General features: G+C 35.2%; 3 protein-coding genes across 3 annotated transcripts; 1 reads left to right on the forward strand and 2 right to left on the reverse strand.

Annotated features, from left to right (window-relative positions):
- Positions 1–613: 613 nt before the first annotated feature.
- Positions 614–1,831, reverse strand: LOC133328589 (glutathione S-transferase theta-1-like). The gene is made up of 4 exons (XM_061537146.1): positions 1,716–1,831; positions 1,527–1,629; positions 934–1,253; positions 614–771 (listed from the first exon to the last, which is right to left on the reverse strand). The coding sequence occupies exons 1-4, from the start codon at positions 1,828–1,830 to the stop codon at positions 614–616; spliced, it is 696 nt and encodes a 231-aa protein (XP_061393130.1). The 5' UTR covers position 1,831.
- A 3,973-nt stretch (positions 1,832–5,804) lies between these two features.
- LOC133328590 (uncharacterized) lies at positions 5,805–12,021 on the reverse strand. The gene is made up of 3 exons (XM_061537147.1): positions 11,723–12,021; positions 6,142–6,508; positions 5,805–6,062 (listed from the first exon to the last, which is right to left on the reverse strand). Exons 1-3 carry the CDS (start codon positions 12,019–12,021, stop codon positions 5,805–5,807), a joined length of 924 nt encoding a protein of 307 aa, XP_061393131.1.
- Positions 12,022–18,067: 6,046 nt separating this feature from the next.
- Positions 18,068–19,143, forward strand: LOC133328591 (alpha-tocopherol transfer protein-like). Its single transcript, XM_061537148.1, has 3 exons — positions 18,068–18,378; positions 18,453–18,825; positions 18,889–19,143. The coding sequence occupies exons 1-3, from the start codon at positions 18,068–18,070 to the stop codon at positions 19,141–19,143; spliced, it is 939 nt and encodes a 312-aa protein (XP_061393132.1).
- Positions 19,144–20,050: the final 907 nt, after the last annotated feature.

A 20,050-nucleotide genomic window follows, 5' to 3' on the forward strand; every position in this document is an offset into this window, starting at 1 on the left:
GCTTGTAAAAATAATTTTTTACCCTAATGATCTGCGCAAATAAATCCCTTATGTAAAGATGCTTTTCATCAAGTCATCTTTTGAATGAATCTTCTTACCTTCAGCTCGTTCTATAAAACTCCCTTCAAAAGCTCGTCTATAAAGACTCCCTTCAGCTCGTCTTTATAAAGTCTACAAAAAAACTCCCTTCAGCTCGTCTATAAAGACTCCCTTCAGCTCGTCTATAAAGACTCCCTTCAGCTCGTCTATAAAGACTCCCTTCAGCTCGTCTATAAAGACTCCCTTCAGCTCGTCTATAAAGACTCCCTTCAGCTCGTCTATAAAGACTCCCTTCAGCTCGTCTATAAAGACTCCCTTCAGCTCGTCTATAAAGACTCCCTTCAGCTCGTCTATAAAGACTACCTTCAGCTCGTCTATAAAGACTCCCTTCAGCTCGTCTATAAAGACTCCCTTCAGCTCGTGTATAGGTGTATTATTTGATTTTATATTAACAATTTTATTTACATTTAAAAATTCAACAATTTATGATTTGAAGATCCATGTACATTTCCAAATTTTAGTCCTAAATAGTAAGTAACTAATCTCCAAATCAAATGGCAGTTTCATTATAATTTTAATTATCTTTAACTAATGAATTGTTTGCATTAAACGCCGCCAATTTTTCGACATACTTATGACCTTCATCATAGAATGGATTTGATTCTTCACGTACTCTGGCTAACCAATCAGTGATTTTGGGAAATTTCTTAGTGACATCGTAATTGCAGATTTCTAGAAAAGGAAAACAGTTCTTATTAGAATATTGGAATTATTAAATAATATTGAAATAAAAAATAATATTGAATAAAATATCTAATTGAATAAAAACCGCAAGGTGAAAATTTTTAATACCACCTCAAATTGATGTACGACTCCATAAATTTCTTTACTCACTTGTCTGTTCAATTTCACATGCCCCAAATAGATCAGCCACGGTCAGAGCATTGCCGCTAACAAATTTTCTATCATTCAGCCACATTGTTTCCAAATATTTCAAATGTGTTTCCATTTCTTTACGAAATTTGGCAGCTTCTTCTGCAGTTGGTTTTTCAGCCATACCTCTCATGGGATATAACCATAGGCGGGCAAAATAGAAGGCACAACCATAACGTATAGACAAATGTTGCCATTCCAAAAATTCATCGACACGTGCACGTTCCTTAATATCCTTTGGGTAGAGTTTTTCACAGAATAAACCCTTATCGGATAAATATCTGAAAATGGAAAAGGAGATTAAAATAAGTGCTTTTTTAATATTGAAAGATAGGGGTTACTGATGTTTGCTTTAGATTTAAAAAATAGTTCAAATCTCTTATAAAAATACACAGAAATCACCTCAATCGCTACAAAACAATTTGTGGATCGTAAATATTTCCAATTTATTTTCTAACTGAGGATAATTTCTTCACAAATCGGCAAAATGCTATCTGTAAAATTAGCAGAGTGCCTTTCCATTAGTTCCATTTATTAATTTCATAAATATTTACCTTAAAATCGCCACCGATTCACTCAAATGAAAATCACCATCCACAATACATGGTACCTTTTGGAAGCGATTAATTTTCTTAAATGCCTCGGTCCGTTGTTCCACTGTAATAGAGATAACAGATTTTGTTGTATTTTGTTTTATATTGATAATGTTTTTTGCTAGTAGTATTATTAACCTACTTACTTACATTTTCTAAGTGCTACCGGACAATCTTCATAGGGTATTTTACCCATTTGCAGGGCAATCCATAGGGCTCGCGATGGTTGCGATAGCAAATCATAGAAATATTTTACTTTAGACATGTTTTAAGATTAATTATTTCTAATTTTAATTTGGAAATCCGTTCAGATTTGCTTCGACAGTGCTATTTGGCAGATCACCTGCAATTCCCACTTCTTGTTAGCGGCGACTAAAGTTCAATTGGATTTTGGTTTTGTTTCGGCTGGGGTATGTGCTCTTAATACTTTCCCTCTCTCTATCTCTGAAGAATGTAGATGCCATTTTGGGACTTTTTCGACCAAAAATATTAAAATATTTTTTATATATAAATACGATGTTAATTGAATTTTTATTTTTTCTAATTTCGTAACTATGGTTTTAAAGGTTCCACCACTATTAGAAAAAAAAACAAAGTCTATCATTATCTTTTTGATTATTTTTAGAATATGTTTCTTAATTGTGTTCCAAAACTTTTTAAACTACCAATTTGGCAACTAAAATACTTGTTTATGTCTCTCTAGAAAATATGTTCGGCACCGGTGACCGGCACCAAAAATCAAAAGCTTTTATATTAATAATAAAAAAAAGCTTATATTAAGTGTTGCTAACTATACGGCAGGGCAAAAATTGTGCTATTTTAGAAACATACATATTAAATGGTCTTATCGAAACCATGACACAATTAAAAGGCATTCCATTCGATTCCATTCCATCGATTGAACAGCCAGTTGCGCTAAAGTGCGATATTTCTACTCGAATTCCATGGCACAATAAATAGGTAATCCATTTAGCGCAGCTGATGACTCGATTAACTGTCAGATGGTCGAATAAAAAACAGATGTTTTTTTATCGCCTTATTATTGCATCATAATCTGAACCAAGGCCTAATAATAGGGCCATCCAAAGAGACCAGCTGGATATTAACTGCCCCTCATGTTTCCTGTCAAAATCCCCTATTGTGAATTAACTTCAATTATAAAACGTAAACAACGCCCAAATTTTTGACATTAGGCCTGAGAAATAACAGCTGACTTTAGCTAGCTGGGTGACCTTATTAATAGATCTTGGTCGGAAATAAGGCCTTTAATAAGGTCATTCAGGGAGACCAACTGGATATCAGCTGCCTCTCAAGTTTCCTGTCAACATCCCTTATTGTGAATCAATTTCCATTATAGAAACGTAAACAAGGTCCCAATTTTTGAAATTAGACTTGAGAAAAATCATCTGAGTTTCGCTTACTGGCTGACCTTATTAATAAATCTTAGTCGGAACCATGGCACAGTAAATAGGTAGTCTTAGCGCGGCTGATGTATCGATTGTCAAAGTGCGTAATTTCTACTTGAATTCGATGTGCAATGTTGTCAACCATGTGAAATATAGATAAAATCAACGATTTTAGTTTTGATACATCACATTATTATTGCATCGTGGTCGGAACTATAGGATTTACCAAAATGGACTTTAAAAGGCATTTAATGCCTTCCTCAGATCGTTCAAGAAATTTTCGAAATAAGGAAGTAGAGGTTTTTCTGAATATCAGACAGGAGGTCTACTGAAAAAAATAAGACTATCCAGATGTAGATTAAAAGGTTTTCCGAAAAAAATCCGATATGGTCTTAATATAGAAGACATTTTCATGGTCTGATGAATTTAGCAGAGGTCTTTTGAAGAGAACAGAAGACCACTCAACTTTTTTATGGATAGAGGCCTGCAGAATTGATCCGAAGGTCTTAACAGATCTTCTACAAATTCAAGGTTGTGCAGAGATTTTCTGGAAGACATTTAAGAAGATTTTCAATGGTGGAAGAGAGTTCTAAATTTCTTCAAGATTAAAGGACTAGCAGTTGTCTTCTACAGACGGAAAATCCTCCATATACCTTAAATAGGTCTTCTGAAGAGAATATAAGACCAAATTGCAGATCAAAAAGTTTTCCGAAAAAAATTCCGATATGATCTTAATATAGAAGACATTTTCATGGTCTGATGAATTTAACAGAGAACTTAAAGGGGTATTTTGAAGAGAACAGAAGACCACTCAATTTTTTTTGTGGATAGAGGCCTACAGAATTGATCCGAAGGTCTTAACAGATCTTCTACAGATTCAAGGTTCTGCAGAGATTTTCTGGAAGACATTTAACAAGTTTTTCAATGATGGAAGAGAGTTCTAAATTTCTTCAAGATTAAAGGACTAGCAGTTGTCTTCTACAAACGGAAAATCCTCCATATACCTTAAATAGGTCTTCTGAAGAGAATAAAAGACCAGATTGTAGATCAAAAGGTTTTTCGAAAAAAATTCCGAAATGATCTTAATATAGAAGACATTTTCATGGTCTGATGAATTTAACAGAGATCTTAAAGAGGTCTTTTGAAGAGAACAGAAGACCACTAAATTTTTTATGGATGGAGGCCTGCAGAATTGATCCGAAGGTCTTAACAGATCTTCTACAGATACAAGGTTCTGCAGAGATTTTCTGGAAGACATTTAACAAGTTTTTCAATGATGGAAAAGAGTTCTAAATTTCTTCAAGATTAAAGGACTAGCAGTTGTCTTCTACAGACGGAAAATCCTCCATATACCTTAAATAGGACTTCTAAAGAGAATAGAAGACCTCCCAGATTTTTTATGGATAGGAGACTTTCAAATGCTATCTGAAGGTCTTAACATGTCTTCTACAGACACAGGGTTTTTCAGAGTTTTTCTGAGTAGAGGGACTACTAGAGATCTCCTACAGAAGGAAAGTCCTTCAGAGATCTTAAAGAGGTCTTCAGAGAAGAATAAAATAACAATCAGATTTCTTAAAGAAAAAGTTTTTCAATTATTGTCGGAAGATAGATAAATGATGTATTCTTCTAATGATCCTTTAAAGTTCAGGGTGCAACAGAAAGCCTTGAAGGAGTCTTCAGAAGATTATATGTCCTTGAATTCTTCTGGGTTTATAGATATATAATACATTAAGGAAGTCATCTGAGGATGGAAGACTTTCCAGAGGCATTCTAAAAATAATGGCATTATTAAAAAAACTTTAAAGTGTTGTTCCATTTAGCGCAGCTGACTATACGATTTACTGTCAAAGTGCGTAGTTTATACTTGAATTCGATGTGTAATGTTGCCAACTATGTGAAATGTTACTAGAAAAAAATTAACGACCAATAAATAAGGTCGTTCAGGGAGACCAGCTGGATATCAGCTGCCTCTCAAGTTTGCTGTCTAAATCCATTATTGTGAATTTACTTCCATTATGAAAAAGTAAACAAAAGCCAAATCGACATTCTATATAAATACAAATAAAAAATAGTGAAGAAAATGTAAAATTAGCCAGCAAGATGTAAAGCAGATGGAGATAGTGGTATTCCGTCAGTGTTTAGCAACTGAGAGGTTAGGTATACCAAAACCAATAAAAATTCTCAAATCTCTATCATGACTCATCAATAGTTTTGTATTATGATCCCCTGGCACGAGGCCTATTAATAAGGTCATACAGTTTTCTATCAAATCCGTTATTGTGAATTGACTTCAATTTTGAAAACTTTGAATAACGTTCAAATTTTTGACATTAGACTTTCGCTTGCTGGGTGCATTTAAAAAATAGATTTTTGTTATTTCATAAAAAACATAGTTTAGACCAAGGCACAATAAATAGGTAGTCCATTTAGCGCAGCTAATGACTCGATTAACTGTCAAAGTGTCTAATTTCTACTTGAATTCAATGTGCAGTGTAGCCAACCATGTGAAATATTATAAAGAAAATTTTGACAGATGGTTGAGACAAAAAGAAAGGTTTTTGTTTTGATACATCATCATGGTTTAGACAAACTTTCGAAACTTTTTCCATCTGCAAAAAAATTAACTTATTTACTTTCTAGCCCGCTTATCATTCGGTAAACAAATTTCAATACAAACAAACGCCCCAATTTAAACATATCATAATCATTCTTGTTTGTTTTATCAAAATCGTTTTTTTAACATTTTTATTACAAATAAAATAAATTATCGATAAAAAAACCCACAAAAACACCTCGATCAATTATACAACAAAAAATGGAACACACACACCCACTAATCGATATCCAATTTACGGAATGAACCACTGGTACTACCACCAAACAAATCATTAATTCCATTTTCGCCTTGACGCAATTTTTTATCCACACCATACTGGTCATCCTCATCGAAATAGGATTTATAGGTCATCAAAAGTTTTTCATAATTCTTTTCGGATTCATCAAAACTGCTATTGGTGCCACCATATTCAGCGGGTAAATACTCCTTGCCAATGGCTTGTTGTAAAGATTCCAAATTTGGGTGGATGTTGAGCTGGAAAATAAAACAAATTTTTAATAATTTATCTCCAATAATTGATATTTCTCTCTATCCTCCTCCCTCTCCCACTTACCAATTCCTTTTGCTTCATCACATTGCGTATGATGCCCAAAATAAGCTGCGCTTCCTTGGAGGCATTAACAATATGTGTACCCAACAAATTTGTTGGTATACCATATTCCAGTACCGATGACATTTGCCGGAACAAATTCGCTTCAAATTGTTTCAATATTCCAAATGGTATCTTCGAGAAATCCATAATCTCAATAACACCAGCAATATTCCAATTATCATCGCTATTCGTTTCGATTTCACAACGCATTATATGAAAGCGGAAAATATCCTGCACGGTGTGTAGGGCAGGATTAATATTACCCATACGCATAACGTGTATACGTGGTCCACCGGGTCCTTTGGGCTTCGGCAGAGTACAGAAAATCCTAAACGATAAAAAGAGGAAGAACAAATAAGTTATAGGTTAGGTATGGATGGAATATATGTAGATGATCCTTAGGTGCATGGACCTTTCCTAGATTAACTTCGTGGGGACTTGACAATATATTAAAACTATTAGAACACCTGGAAGGTCTTCTTTAATATTCCGAATACTTTTAAGGGATCTTCTGAACATTCCAAAGATCTTTTGAAGATAGAAAACACCCATAGACAGAATTTCGTTTGCAGATCTTTCTAATAAAGAATACATTTTAAAGATCTTCTATAGACAGACAATCTAACCTTACCAGAAAGGTAACGGAAAGACAGAATAGGTCTTCTACAGACTGAAGGATCTCTAGATATTGTCTGGAGAATATTTCTGAAGACGGAAGAAGATCTTCAACAAACAAAAATTCATACCCAAATATTGAAGAGTTCTTCGGAAGGGAATATAATACCCCTCTAAAAATTCAAGACCATTCTGAGGCGGTCTATAGTCAGACGATTCTAAAGTGGTATTCAAAAGGTAGAAAACCTTGAATACATCTCGAAAGATAGAATAGGTCTTCTACAGACAGAATGATGTGATCTCTATAAGCATTCTGTAAATTGAATTTCTTTGACAATATCCTCCCAAGATCTTGAAGAGTTGTTCCGAAGAGCTTATTTAGGAAAAATGTCTTCCTGAAAGAAATGACAGAGGTATCTGAAGACAGACGGCTTTGCAAAGGTCTTCAAGCGATAGAAAACGTCGTCGGAGTCTTCAGAACATGGACGACCTTTTACAGGTATTTTAAGATTTTCTCCAGACCAAGGTTCTTCAGAGGTTTTCTGGAGATTAAAGTCTCTTAAGTAGTCTTTTTAAGACCAATTATTGTGAATTAACTTCCATTATGAAAATGTAAACAAAGTGCAAATTTTGTGACATTAGACTTGAGAAAAATCAGCTGACTTTCGCTTGCTGGCTGACCTTATTAATAGATCTTGGTCGAAACCAAGGCCTATTAATGAGGGCATTTACGGAGACCAGCTGCCTCTCACGTTTACTGTCAAAATCGATTATTGTGAATTGACTCCCATTATGAAAAAGTAAACAAAGTCCACATTTTTGACATTTGACCTGCGGAAAAACAGCTGACTTTTGCTATTTAGGTGGCCTTATCACATTGTGTGAAATCATGATACCGGACAGAGACTCATGGAACAGCGGAACACTAGCTCATATGCCTCCGGGGAATTGTTGTTACACGGATGGCTCCCGGCTAGCGGGAAAGACGGGACTGGGACTCTTTATTGAAGAACCGGGGACTGAAATCTCACTTCGCCTGCCGGATCACAACACGATCCTACAGGCGGAGGTTCAAGCTATAACGGAGTGTCTAAGATGGTTAAGCTCTAACTCTGGGCACAATAACATAAACATCATGACAGATAGTAAACATGCTATTAAAGCAATAACATCCAAGACAGTTACATCTAAAACCGTATTGGAATGTATAAAAACAATAAATAACTTCTCACGACACGGTCTTGTACGTATAATATGGGTACCGGGTCACTCAGGAGTTATAGGAAACGAGATAGCCAACCAACTCGCCAGACGTGCTACAGACCTAATCAACATAGATGTGAACAGTGCTAAACCTTTCAGCGCTTCACGTCTAGAAATGAGGTCATGGGCGGAAGAGGCGCACAAAACACTCTGGAATAACGAGAGGACTGGAAAAAACACAAAAATCTTATGGGGAGACCCAAATGAGGATAAGACTAAGCAAATACTTACGCTAAACAAGAAAGAACTAAGCAGACTGATAGGCATTCTTACAGGACACCTTAACCTGCAGTCACATTTACACAAGATTGGGTGTTCGGGAAGCAGCAGGTGCAGAGCGTGTGGGGAAGACAACGAAACGTTGGAACATTTCCTATGCCACTGCCCAGCTTTTGCATTCATCCGAACCCAATTCTTGAAAAACGATACTATTCCTGAACTAAATGACCTAAGGGGGTGTAAATGGAAAATACTAAAGGACTTCTGTAAAAACACAGAATTCCTAGAAGAATAGGGAGACCAAACAAAACTATAAGAATAATTCAAATCTAAATACTTTTCCTTCCTAGAGCGCACAACAGGCCTCCTATGGCTTAAGAGTATGTCCCATAATGGACATGTGGTGGTTCTTTGAAACCACCCCTCTTTTCAAACTAACTAACTAACTAGGTGGCCTTATTAATAGATCTTTGTCGGAACCAAGGCCTATTAATAAGGTCATTCAGTGAGACCAGCTGGATATCAGCTGCCTCTCGCGTTTGCTCTCAAAATCCATTATTGTGAATTTACTCCCATTAAAAAAATAAACGTAATTAACGTCCAATTTCGTTGACATTAGACTTGAGAAATTTCTGCATAGAAAACCTCGACGGATTCCTCAAATGATAGACGACCCTTAACAGGCATTTTGAGGTATTCTAGTGACACAAGGCCCTCCAGAGGTTTTCTGGAGATTAAAGTCCCTTAAGTAGTCTTTTTAAGTTATATTTTTGAAGATAGAATACTACTACAGGTCTTCTACAGATGAAAAGTCCCCCCCCCCCCCCCGAGAACCTATAGAGGCCTTCTGAAAGGAAATGAAGACCATTCACAACGTTTCTAAGGAAGAAAATATCGTGATCTGAAGATAAAATATAATATAAAATAAAGTATGGAAGACAAAAAATTTGCCAGGAAATCAATAGGAAACATCGAAAGAATATTCAAAAGATAGAAGACCCTTCTTGCCTCGAAAGGTTTTCAGTAGATATAATTTTTAGAAGATCTTATGCAAATCTTCCGAAGACATACAAACCGGCAATAACCTTTGAAGGTATTTCTGAATGTATAACAACTTTCAGAGAACTTATGTGTCAATTGTAGGTCATCTGCAGATAGAATAATGAGGTCTTCTGAAGGACTGAAGTCCATAAAGACGCCTCATCAAAATAGAGAACATCCAAGAACAAAATAATTTCCAGAGATCTTCGGAAACTAGAAGACATTTAAGAGGTTTTCTACAAAGACATTCAAGGGATCTTCTGAAGATATAATACCTTCTTCAGATTTTCTAGAAGCCTTTAAGAAGTTATCTACAGATAGAATACAGAGGTCTTCTGATGACTGAAGTTCATTTTAGAAACTTTCTAGGGGTCTAGAATTTCGCGAAAAAAGAACACTATCGAAGGTCTTCTAAAGCTAAATGACAGTCCAGGATCTTACGAATATACAAGGTTTTCTAACGTCTCCTGAGATAGAGAGCTTCAAGAATACTTAGCATGATAAAGGAACTTCCTGAGAACTTCTTCGGAATATAAAAGACACGTAAGAGGTGTTCATTAACCAGAAACCCTCCCAGACGTTTTCTACAACAAAAAGAGCCTTCTGAAGGTATAAGCCTTTCTATAGGCTTTCCAGAAATCTTACGAAATTCGAAGATTTCCTAAAGCTATTCTAGTCCATCCGAGAAAAAAGATCATCTAAAATGTTTTCAAGAAGTTAAAGGACTTTCTACAAAAGACGTCCAATAAGACTTCTGAAGATATAAAACCTTCTGGAGGCCTTCTGCACATTATCCATTATCAAGTTCGATGACCTTCTAGAGATCTTCTAGTCCTTTCGAGAAAAGAGAATACCATCCAAGGTCATCTAAAGATAGGAGACGATAAGATGTCTTCTCAAGAGAACTTCTGAAGGAAGTGGACCTTTCAGAGGCTTTCTGAGAATAGAACAAGAAATCATCTGAAGAAGGAAAACATACCAAAAACATTCCCTAGAAAATAAATGATCATCGGGATGTCATCTTTAATAAGGACGACTCCCGGAGAAGAAGTGGTCCCCTGAAGACCATCGAGAAGACAGACATAAACTAAAGATAGAAGTCTCTTAAGAGTTCTCCGGAAAATAGAAGAGCTTGCGGAGGTAATTGGAAGAAGGAAAACTTTCCAGAGACCTTCAGAAGATAGGTTTTCGAAAACTTTCCAGAGACCTTCAGAAGATAAATCATATTGTGGATGACTTCCATAGGATTTCGAAAACTGATGTGTCTTTCTGTTTTCTTCAGAGCTCGTCAGAAGACTCGAATCAAATTTCGGATGTCATCCAATGAACTTCAAAAGACAGAAGAGTTTTTTTCAGAAAAACTAAAAATCTTCCCAGCCTTTCATTGGTCTTCAAAGCTCTTCAGAAAATAACTGGTCTTCACAAAAACCCGAAGCCCTTCGAGGGATTATTTACAGAGAGGGCTTTCAAGATCCTCTGAAGGTAGAAAGTCTTTCAGTTTTCTTCAGAGCTCGCCAGAAGACGAATGACGTTCCGGATGTCTTCCAAAGGGCTTCGAGAAACAGAAGAGGTTTTCAAACAAACAAACTGAGAACTTTCCTAGCCTTTTAGTGCCTCTTTAGAAGATAACTGATCTTCACAAAACCCCGAAGACATTCGAGAGACCACTTACGGAGAGAGGGCTTTCAAGATCATCTGATGGAAGCCTTTCAGTTTTATTCTGAGCTTACAAGAAGTTGAATGATATTCCGGATGTCTTCCAAAGGAATCGAAAAACAGAAGAGGTTTTTCAAAACAAAAACTGAAATCATTCTATTCGACAAGAGATAGTCTGGAGATACAAAACATTCAAGAGGTCTTCTATAGACGGAGCAATTTTAAGATTTCTTTTATAAACCGAATACATTTGAAAACAAAAAAACTTCCACAATAGCTGTTTTATAGACGGGTATAGGCAGAGGACTTTTTCAAGGCTCTCCTATATAAAAGGATTTTTAATGATTAAAAACTATTTCCCAAAAATACGTTGGGAAGTTCTTCAGTCCAAAAACATCATAGAGAGGGAAAATATCTTCAATCAGAATAGTTTTCTGATATTTTCTATTGGGTATCCTTGCTTGAGTACTTACTAAGGTATCTTACAGTTGAACCCTTCCATATCCTTGCTTGAGTACTTACTAAGGTCTCTTACAGTAGAATCCTTCCTTTTTGTTTTGCCTGACTACAAAAACGATTTACGTTCCGAAAAAAATATTTCCCAATCACTGATCATTTTTCTTAATTATTTTTTTTTTCGGGTCATTCACATTTCCATCATCACTCAAATAAATGCCCCCAAAATCCCACTCATCTACACAACGGTACATCCCTTCCCTCCCCCATAAATCATAACATGCTTACTCACCCCGATCTGGCAATATCGATAATCTTATCATCAATATGTCTGGATTTCAACAGATCTTTAGCCGATGATTTGTAGGTATAAAAATAGTCGATACGTTTCTTGGCACTCTCCAGGCTATATTTACAAAATCTTAAAAATGCAATTAAAAATTGATCATCGGTGCGGGCCTTCAAGTGGGGTTCCTTTTTTATCCATTCACGCAGGGCTTCCAAATCGGCAGGAATCCGTGATTTCACTTCATTTAATTCCGTGCGGGCAATTTCTTCAAGTTCAGGATTTAGGGGTCTTAGTTGAGCCATTTCGATTTTTTGTATTTTATTTATTAATTTTTAAATTCTCTGTGAGGTTGCGGAGCCCACCGAAAACTTTTTCGCCTCTGTGCAAATCCGAATTATAACTGTTTTTACTTCGATATTTTTGAAGCTAAAAAGCGGTGTTTTTTCGCCGGTATGGGAAGATAGAGGCATTTATTCTATACTGCCTTTTTTTCTTTGTCATACATTCTCTGATACATATCCGACACATGTATATATCATATGCAGACATACAAACAAACATTCGTTTCTTTAACGCTATTTAAATTGATAAGATATTGTCGCGGGCCGATTAATTATTGTATCGAAACAAACAAATAATAAAATATTCGTTTATGTTTATCGTGAATAATTTCAGAATACACGAAGAAAAATTAGGGACCCCTGAAAAAAATATATGTATAGACCCCTGAAAAAATATTCTTTTAATCTCCATGGCTTGTATAGACTTCGAAAAATATTCTTTTAATCTCCATGGCTTGTATAGACTTCGAAAAATATTCTTTTAATCTCCATGGCTTGTATAGACTTCGAAAAATATTCTTTTAATCTCCATGGCTTGTATAGACTCCGAAAAAATACTCTAAAAATCCACGCCTTTTATAGACCCCGAAAAAAATATTTTTTAATCTCCATGGCTTGTATAGACTCCGAAAAAAATATTCTTTTAATCTCCATGGCTTGTATAGACTCCGAAAAAAATATTCTTTTAATCTCCATGGCTTGTATAGACTCCGAAAAAATACTCTAAAAATCCACGCCTTTTATAGACCCCGAAAAAATATTTTTTAAAAATTCACGCCTTTTATAAACCCAGAAAAAAATCTTCATTAAAAATCCACGCCTTGTATAGACCCCTGAAAAAAAATTCTTTTAAAAATCCACGCCTTGCATAGACCCCTGAAAAAATATTCTTTAAAAATCCACGCCTTGTATAGACCCCTGAAAAAAATATTCTTTAAAAATCCACGCCTTGTATAGACCCCTGAAAAAAATATTCTTTAAAAATCCACGCCTTGTATAGACCCCTGAAAAAAATATTCTTTAAAAATCCACGCCTTGTATAGACCCCTGAAAAAAAATATTCTTTAAAAATCCACGCCTTGTATAGACCCCTGAAAAAAATATTCTTTAAAAATCCACGCCTTGTATAGACCCCTGAAAAAAATATTCTTTAAAAATCCACGCCTTGTATAGACCCCTGGAAAAATATTCTTTTAATCTCCATGGCTTGTATAGACTTCGAAAAAATATTCTTTTAATCTCCATGGCTTGTATAGACTCCGAAAAAATACTCTAAAAATCCACGCCTTGTATAGACCCCGAAAAAAATATTCTTTTAATCTCCATGGCTTGTATAGACTCCGAAAAAAATATTCTTTTAATCTCCATGGCTTGTATAGACTCCGAAAAAATACTCTAAAAATCCACGCCTTTTATAGACCCCGAAAAAATATTTTTTAAAAATTCACGCCTTTTATAGACCCAAAAAAAAATATTTTTTAAAAATTCACGCCTTTTATAGACCCCGAAAAAAATATTCATTAAAAATCCACGCCTTGTATAGACCCGGAAAAAATATTCTTTAAAAAGCCACGCCTTGTATAGACCCCGAAAAAAGTATAGTCCCCAAAAAAATCTGATAGTCCTTCAATTCTTCCCAGACCCCAATTTTTTTCTCCGTGTGTTTATCAGCAGAAATGGTCATATGCACACAAAATTTGCGATTATAACCTGTCATGGTCCAACAAGTGGGGTCCATAAAAAAAAACTTTTCATACTTTGCCTATTTTTGTTGTTGTTGTTGTTGTCGTCTATTCGAATATGTACTAAACATGACAAACTAAATGCGAATTTTTCTTTTATCATTTCACATGAACCCCATCAACAACAAAAACGTATGAATTTCTTCATAAAGGTTGTATATTGATTGTTAGCATTTATGAACGATTACGCTGACATATATACACACACAATTTGTATATATATATATATGTATGTGAATAGCATTACTATGCAAAAAATATATACTAAGTATCCAATATGTTTGGGAATATTGTGTATATTGCGTCAGGTGGTTTTCTTGTGCGAAAAAAAAAAATAAATATCAGACAAAAAATATATATTGCACATTGAAAAAATGGCATGAGTGGCACAGTGGGTTCAAACAAATGCAAATATTCAATACAAATTTACAACTTTATAAATAAAATAAGAGGATAACATAATAGAATATTTTGTGGCACAGTGGGTTCAAACAAATGCAAATATTCAATACAAATTTACAACTTTATAAATAAAATAAGAGGATTACATAATAGAATATTTTGTGGTTCTTCATGAGTACTTAGTAAGGTCTCTTGCAGTAGAATTCTTCCGTATCCTTGCTTTAGTACTTACTAAGGTCTCTTGCAGTAGACTCCTTCCGTATCCTTCCATGAGCACTTAACAAGTTCTCTTGCTGTAAAATCCGTCAGTATCCTTTCTTGAATATTTACTCAGGTCCCTGCACTATAATCCTGTAGTATCCTTGCTTGAGTTCTTTCAAAGGTCTCTTGCAGTAGAATCCTTTCGTATAATTGCTTGAATACATACACCTTGGTCCCTTGGAGTAGAATCTCTTGCAGTAGAAGCCTGTAGTATCCTTGCTTGAGTATTTGCTAAGGTCTCTTACAGTAGTATCCTTCCAAGGATATGTACTTACTAAGTTATTTTGTACAATTGAAATTATTCCTTATCTATGTTTGAGTACTTACTAGGTATCTTTAAGTAGAAGCCTGTAGTATCCTTGCTTGAATATTTACTAAGGTCTCTCACATAGAATCCTTCTATATCCTTGCTTGAGTATTTACTTAGGTATCTTAGAGTAGATTCCTGCACTATTCTTGCTTTAGTACTTACTAAGGATTCTTGCAGTTGAATCTTTATCCTTGCTTGAATACCTTCCGTTTCCGTGCTTAAATGCTTACTTAGGTCCATTGCAATATAATCCTCTGTATTCTTGCCTGATTACTTACTAAGGTCTCTTGCAGTAGAATTCTTGCTTGGGTACTTACTAAGGTATCTTGCAGTACAAGTTTCTTATCGAAAATATCATCACACTCACTCCCCGAAAAAATATTCTTTAAGAAATCCACGCCTAGGTCCCCGAAAAAATATTCTTTAAGAAATCCACGCCTAGGTCCCCGAAAAAATATTCTTTAAGAAATCCACGCCTAGGTCCCCGAAAAAAAATATTCTTTAAGAAATCCACGCCTAGGTCTCCGAAAAAAATATTCTTTTAGAAATCCACGCCTAGGTCCCCGAAAAAAATATTCTTTTAGAAATCCACGCCTAGGTCCCCGAAAAAAATATTCTTTAAGAAATCCACGCCTAGGTCCCCGAAAAAAATATTCTTTTAGAAATCAACGCCTAGGTCCCCGAAAAAAATATTCTTTAAGAAATCCACGCCTAGGTCCCCGAAAAAAATATTCTTTAAGAAATCCACGCCTAGGTCCCCGAAAAAAATATTCTTTAAGAAATCCACGCCTAGGTCCCCGAAAAAAATATTCTTTAAGAAATCCACGCCTAGGTCCCCGAAAAAAATATTCTTTAAGAAATCCACGCCTAGGTCCCCGAAAAAAATATTCTTTAAGAAATCCACGCCTAGGTCCCCGAAAAAAATATTCTTTAAGAAATCCACGCCTAGGTCCCCGAAAAAAATATTCTTTAAGAAATCCACGCCTAGGTCCCCGAAAAAAATATTCTTTAAGAAATCCACGACTAGGTCCCCGAAAAAAATATTCTTTAAGAAATCCACGCCTAGGTCCCCGAAAAAAATATTCTTTAAGAAATCCACGCCTAGGTCCCCGAAAAAAATATTCTTTAAGAAATCCACGCCTAGGTCCCCGAAAAAAAATATTCTTTAAGAAATCCACGCCTAGGTCCCCGAAAAAAATATTCTTTAAGAAATCCACGCCTAGGTCCCCGAAAAAAATATTCTTTAAGAAATCCACGCCTAGGTCCCCGAAAAAAATATTCTTTAAGAAATCCACGCCTAGGTCCCCGAAAAAAATATTCTTTAAGAAATCCACGCCTAGGTCCCCGAAAAAAATATTCTTTAAGAAATCCACGCCTAGGTCCCCGAAAAAAATATTCTTTAAGAAATCCACGCCTAGGTCCCCGAAAAAAATATTCTTTAAGAAATCCACGCCTAGGTCCCCGAAAAAAATATTCTTTAAGAAATCCACGCCTAGGTCCCCGAAAAAAATATTCTTTAAGAAATCCACGCCTAGGTCCCCGAAAAAAATATTCTTTAAGAAATCCTAGGTCCCCGAAAAAATATTCTTTAAGAAATCCTCGCCTAGGTCCCCGAAAAAAATATTCTTTAAGAAATCCACGCCTAGGTCCCCGAAAAAAATATTCTTTAAGAAATCCACGCCTAGGTCCCCGAAACAAATATTCTTTAAGAAATCCACGCCTAGGTCCCCGAAAAAAATATTCTTTAAAAAACCCACGCTTTTTGTAGTTCCCGAAAAAAATATTCTTTAAAAAATATTATTTAAGAAATCCACGCCTTTGTCCCCGAAAAAATATTCTTTATGAAATCCACGCCTTTGTCCCCGAAAAAATATTCTTTAAGAAATCCACGCCTTTGTCCCCGAAAAATATTCTTTAAGAAATCCACGCCTTTGTCCCCGAAAAATATTCTTTAAGAAATTCACGCCTTTGTCCCCGAAAAATATTCTTTAAGAAATCCACGCCTTTGTCCCCGAAAAATATTCTTTAAGAAATCCACGCCTTTGTCCCCGAAAAATATTCTTTAAGAAATCCACGCCTTTGTCCCCGAAAAAATATTCTTTGTCCCCGAAAAAATATTCTTTATGAAATCCACGCCTTTGTCCCCGAAAAAATATTCTTTAAGAAATTCACGCCTATGTCCCCGAAAAAATATTCTTTAAGAAATTCACGCCTATGTCCCCGAAAAAATATTCTTTAAGAAATCCACGCCTTTTGTAGTCCCCGAAAAAATATTCTTTAAAACAATCCACGCCTTTTGTAGTCCCCGAAAAAAAAAATATTCTTTAAGAAATCCATGCCTTTTGTAGTCCCCGAAAAAATATTCTTTAGAAAATCGAGTTCTATGCTCTTAAAATCTGTCAATAAATAGTAAAAATTGACTACTTATTATAATTTACACCAATCTTAATGATAATTGGCGCCCAACTGATTTATGTGTACCAATGATTAAATACCAACCGCTTTGGTATTCACAATAGACCTGTTCAGTAATATTTTTCAATAGACTGATTCCCTATTCTATTCTACTACAATACCAATATTATTAAATAGAAGGAATCGCTGCTATATATATATTTTTTTAATTTTATGACCCAAATGATTATTGGCGCCCAACTGATTCATGTGTACTAATGATCAGTTCTTTTTGCCAGTATACCAATGTTATTACAAGAAGGATACACTACTAATGTTTTTTTAATTTTATTACCCAAATCTGAAGAAATTTGTAGACTAGTGTAATCCGAATTACATATGCAGATTAATTTTCTTATGTTTATTTTCAAAATCCGTCCCATAATGTGTAAGACATCATTCTTAGATTAGTCGGATAGCATTTGTTTTAAAATCAATAAAATTATTTTTTCTTATCAACATTTCATCCACAATCTTTAAATTTGCTTTACAAAGGTCGTCATGTACCCATCACGTACAACATTTACTATCCTCCACCCCCACTACTATTATTACCCACCCTGAAAAAAAACAAAAACGGAACGCTTCAAACTTATCACCAATAATTTTAGCCAACAAACAAATGTTCTGCTAATAATAATGTACCATAGATTAGCCTTGCGAACTTGACTACAACAACAAGAAAAAGCTTATCAAAAAACAATAACAACAACATCCAAAAATATTAATTGCTTTCAATTGACCAGTTCGGATAACAACTATTCTTTGTGTTTAGAAGAAGAAAATAGTCTTAAATTCTGATCGCAACACTTAAGACCTTCGTAACCTGGGCTAAGAAATGACGGCCGATACATTAAAAATACGCCCCCTTAACGATGCCTTGAAAAAAGTGGCCAAAGAAGAGTTGAATGAAGTGGAAAGTCGCATAGCTGAAGATATCGAAGCTCTGAGGACATGGTTGGAGAAGCAGCCCCACATTAAGGCCCGCACAGATGATCAATTTTTGGTGTCGTTTTTAAGAGGATGTAAATATAGTTTGGAAAAGACCAAATCGAAAGTGGATTATTTCTATACGATTAAGACCATGATGCCGGAATTGTTTGCCCGCAATACCATGGATGAGAAATCGATTAATTTGTGTAGATCAGGGTGAGTTTTTGTGGAGGAAGAGAGAGAGTGAGTACTTGAAATAATAACAAATTCTTCCATATTATCTTTTGCAGAACCTATGTCCGTTTACCCAAACCCTTGGGTGAGGGTGGTCCACGCATCCAACTCACAAACTATTCGAAATTTGATCCCAAACTATTTACAATTATGGATTTGTTCCGCTTTCAAAATTTACTTATGGACTGGCAGATCTACAATGATGATAACTGTATTGTCAGTGGCTATATTGAAATTATTGACTTGACCAAATTGAGCCTCTCCTTTTTGACTCAATTCGATCCGATGTTAATTAAGAAATTGGGAGTTTTTACCGAAAAGGCAGCGCCGATGCGTTTCAAGGGTGTCCATTTGGTTAATTGTCCAAAGGAAGCCCAAACCGTTTTGAATTTGGCCCGCAGCATGATGAGTGAAAAGTTACAGAAACGTGTAAGTATTGAAATCGTTACTTCGGAACTTTGAATACCTTAATTGTATGAAAATCTTTCTCAGTTCTATGTCCACAAATCCCTGGAGGATCTTTACAAAATTATACCCAAAGAATATCTGCCCGTTGAATATGGCGGCACAAATGGTACAATTCCCGAATTAATTGAAGAAACCGAAAAGAATCTGTTGGCCCTGAATGAATATTTTGCCGAAGAGGATAAATATGGTGTTGATGAGCGATTGAGAACGGGTAAAAAGGTGGATATGGATTCACTGTTTGGCATTGAGGGTTCATTCCGCAAGTTGGATATTGATTAAAACATTATAAGGAGATTATTTGTAGTTGTAAATTTTGTAAATAAAGAAGAAAACTCTACGAAAAAACATTAAAAAACATCTAAGCATTTTGTACTCCCCAAAAAAATATTCTTTAAAAAATGCAGGCCTTTTGTACTCCCCGAAAAAATATTCTTTAAAAAATGCAGGTCTTTTGTACTCCCCAAAAAAATATTCTTTAAAAAATGCAGGCCTTTTGTACTTCCCGAAAAAATATTCTTTAAAAAATCCAGGCCTTTTTTACTTCCTGGAAAATATTCTTAAACAAATCCTTTTGTACTTCCCGAAAAAATATTCTTTTAAAAATCCACGCCTAAGCTAGGCCTTAAAAAATATTCTTTTAAAAATCCTCGCCTAAGCTAGGCCTTGAAAAATATTCTTTTAAAAATCCACGCCTATGCTAGGCCTTGAAAAAATATTCTTTTAAAAATCCACGCCTATGCTAGGCCTTGAAGAAATATTCTTTAAAAAATCCACGCCTATGCCAAACCTTGAAAAAATATTCTATAAAAAATCCACGCCTATGCTAGGCCTTGAAAAAATATTCTTTTAAAAATCCACGCCTATGCTAGGCTTCGAAAAAATATTCTTTAAAAAATCCACGCCTATGCTAGGCCTTGAAAAAAATATTCTTTTAAAAATCCACGCCTAAGCTAGGCTTCGAAAAAATATTCTTTAAAAAATCCACGCCTATGCTAGGCCTTGAAAAAATATTCTTTAAAAAATCCACGCCTAAGCTAGGCTTTGAATAAATATTCTTTAAAAAATCCACGCCTTAGATAGGCCTTGAAAAAATATTCTTTAAAAAATCCCCACCTTATATAGGCCTTGAAAAGATGATTGAAAAAGTTTGTCAGGAACAATTCCGAGTTCCTTGATCTCCTACTGT

This window comes from Musca vetustissima, unplaced genomic scaffold (assembly GCF_032173495.1).
Source record: "Musca vetustissima isolate MV318-11 ecotype Yass unplaced genomic scaffold, APGP_CSIRO_Mvet_v1 utg2116, whole genome shotgun sequence".
NCBI classification, from domain to species: Eukaryota; Metazoa; Arthropoda; class Insecta; order Diptera; family Muscidae; genus Musca; species Musca vetustissima.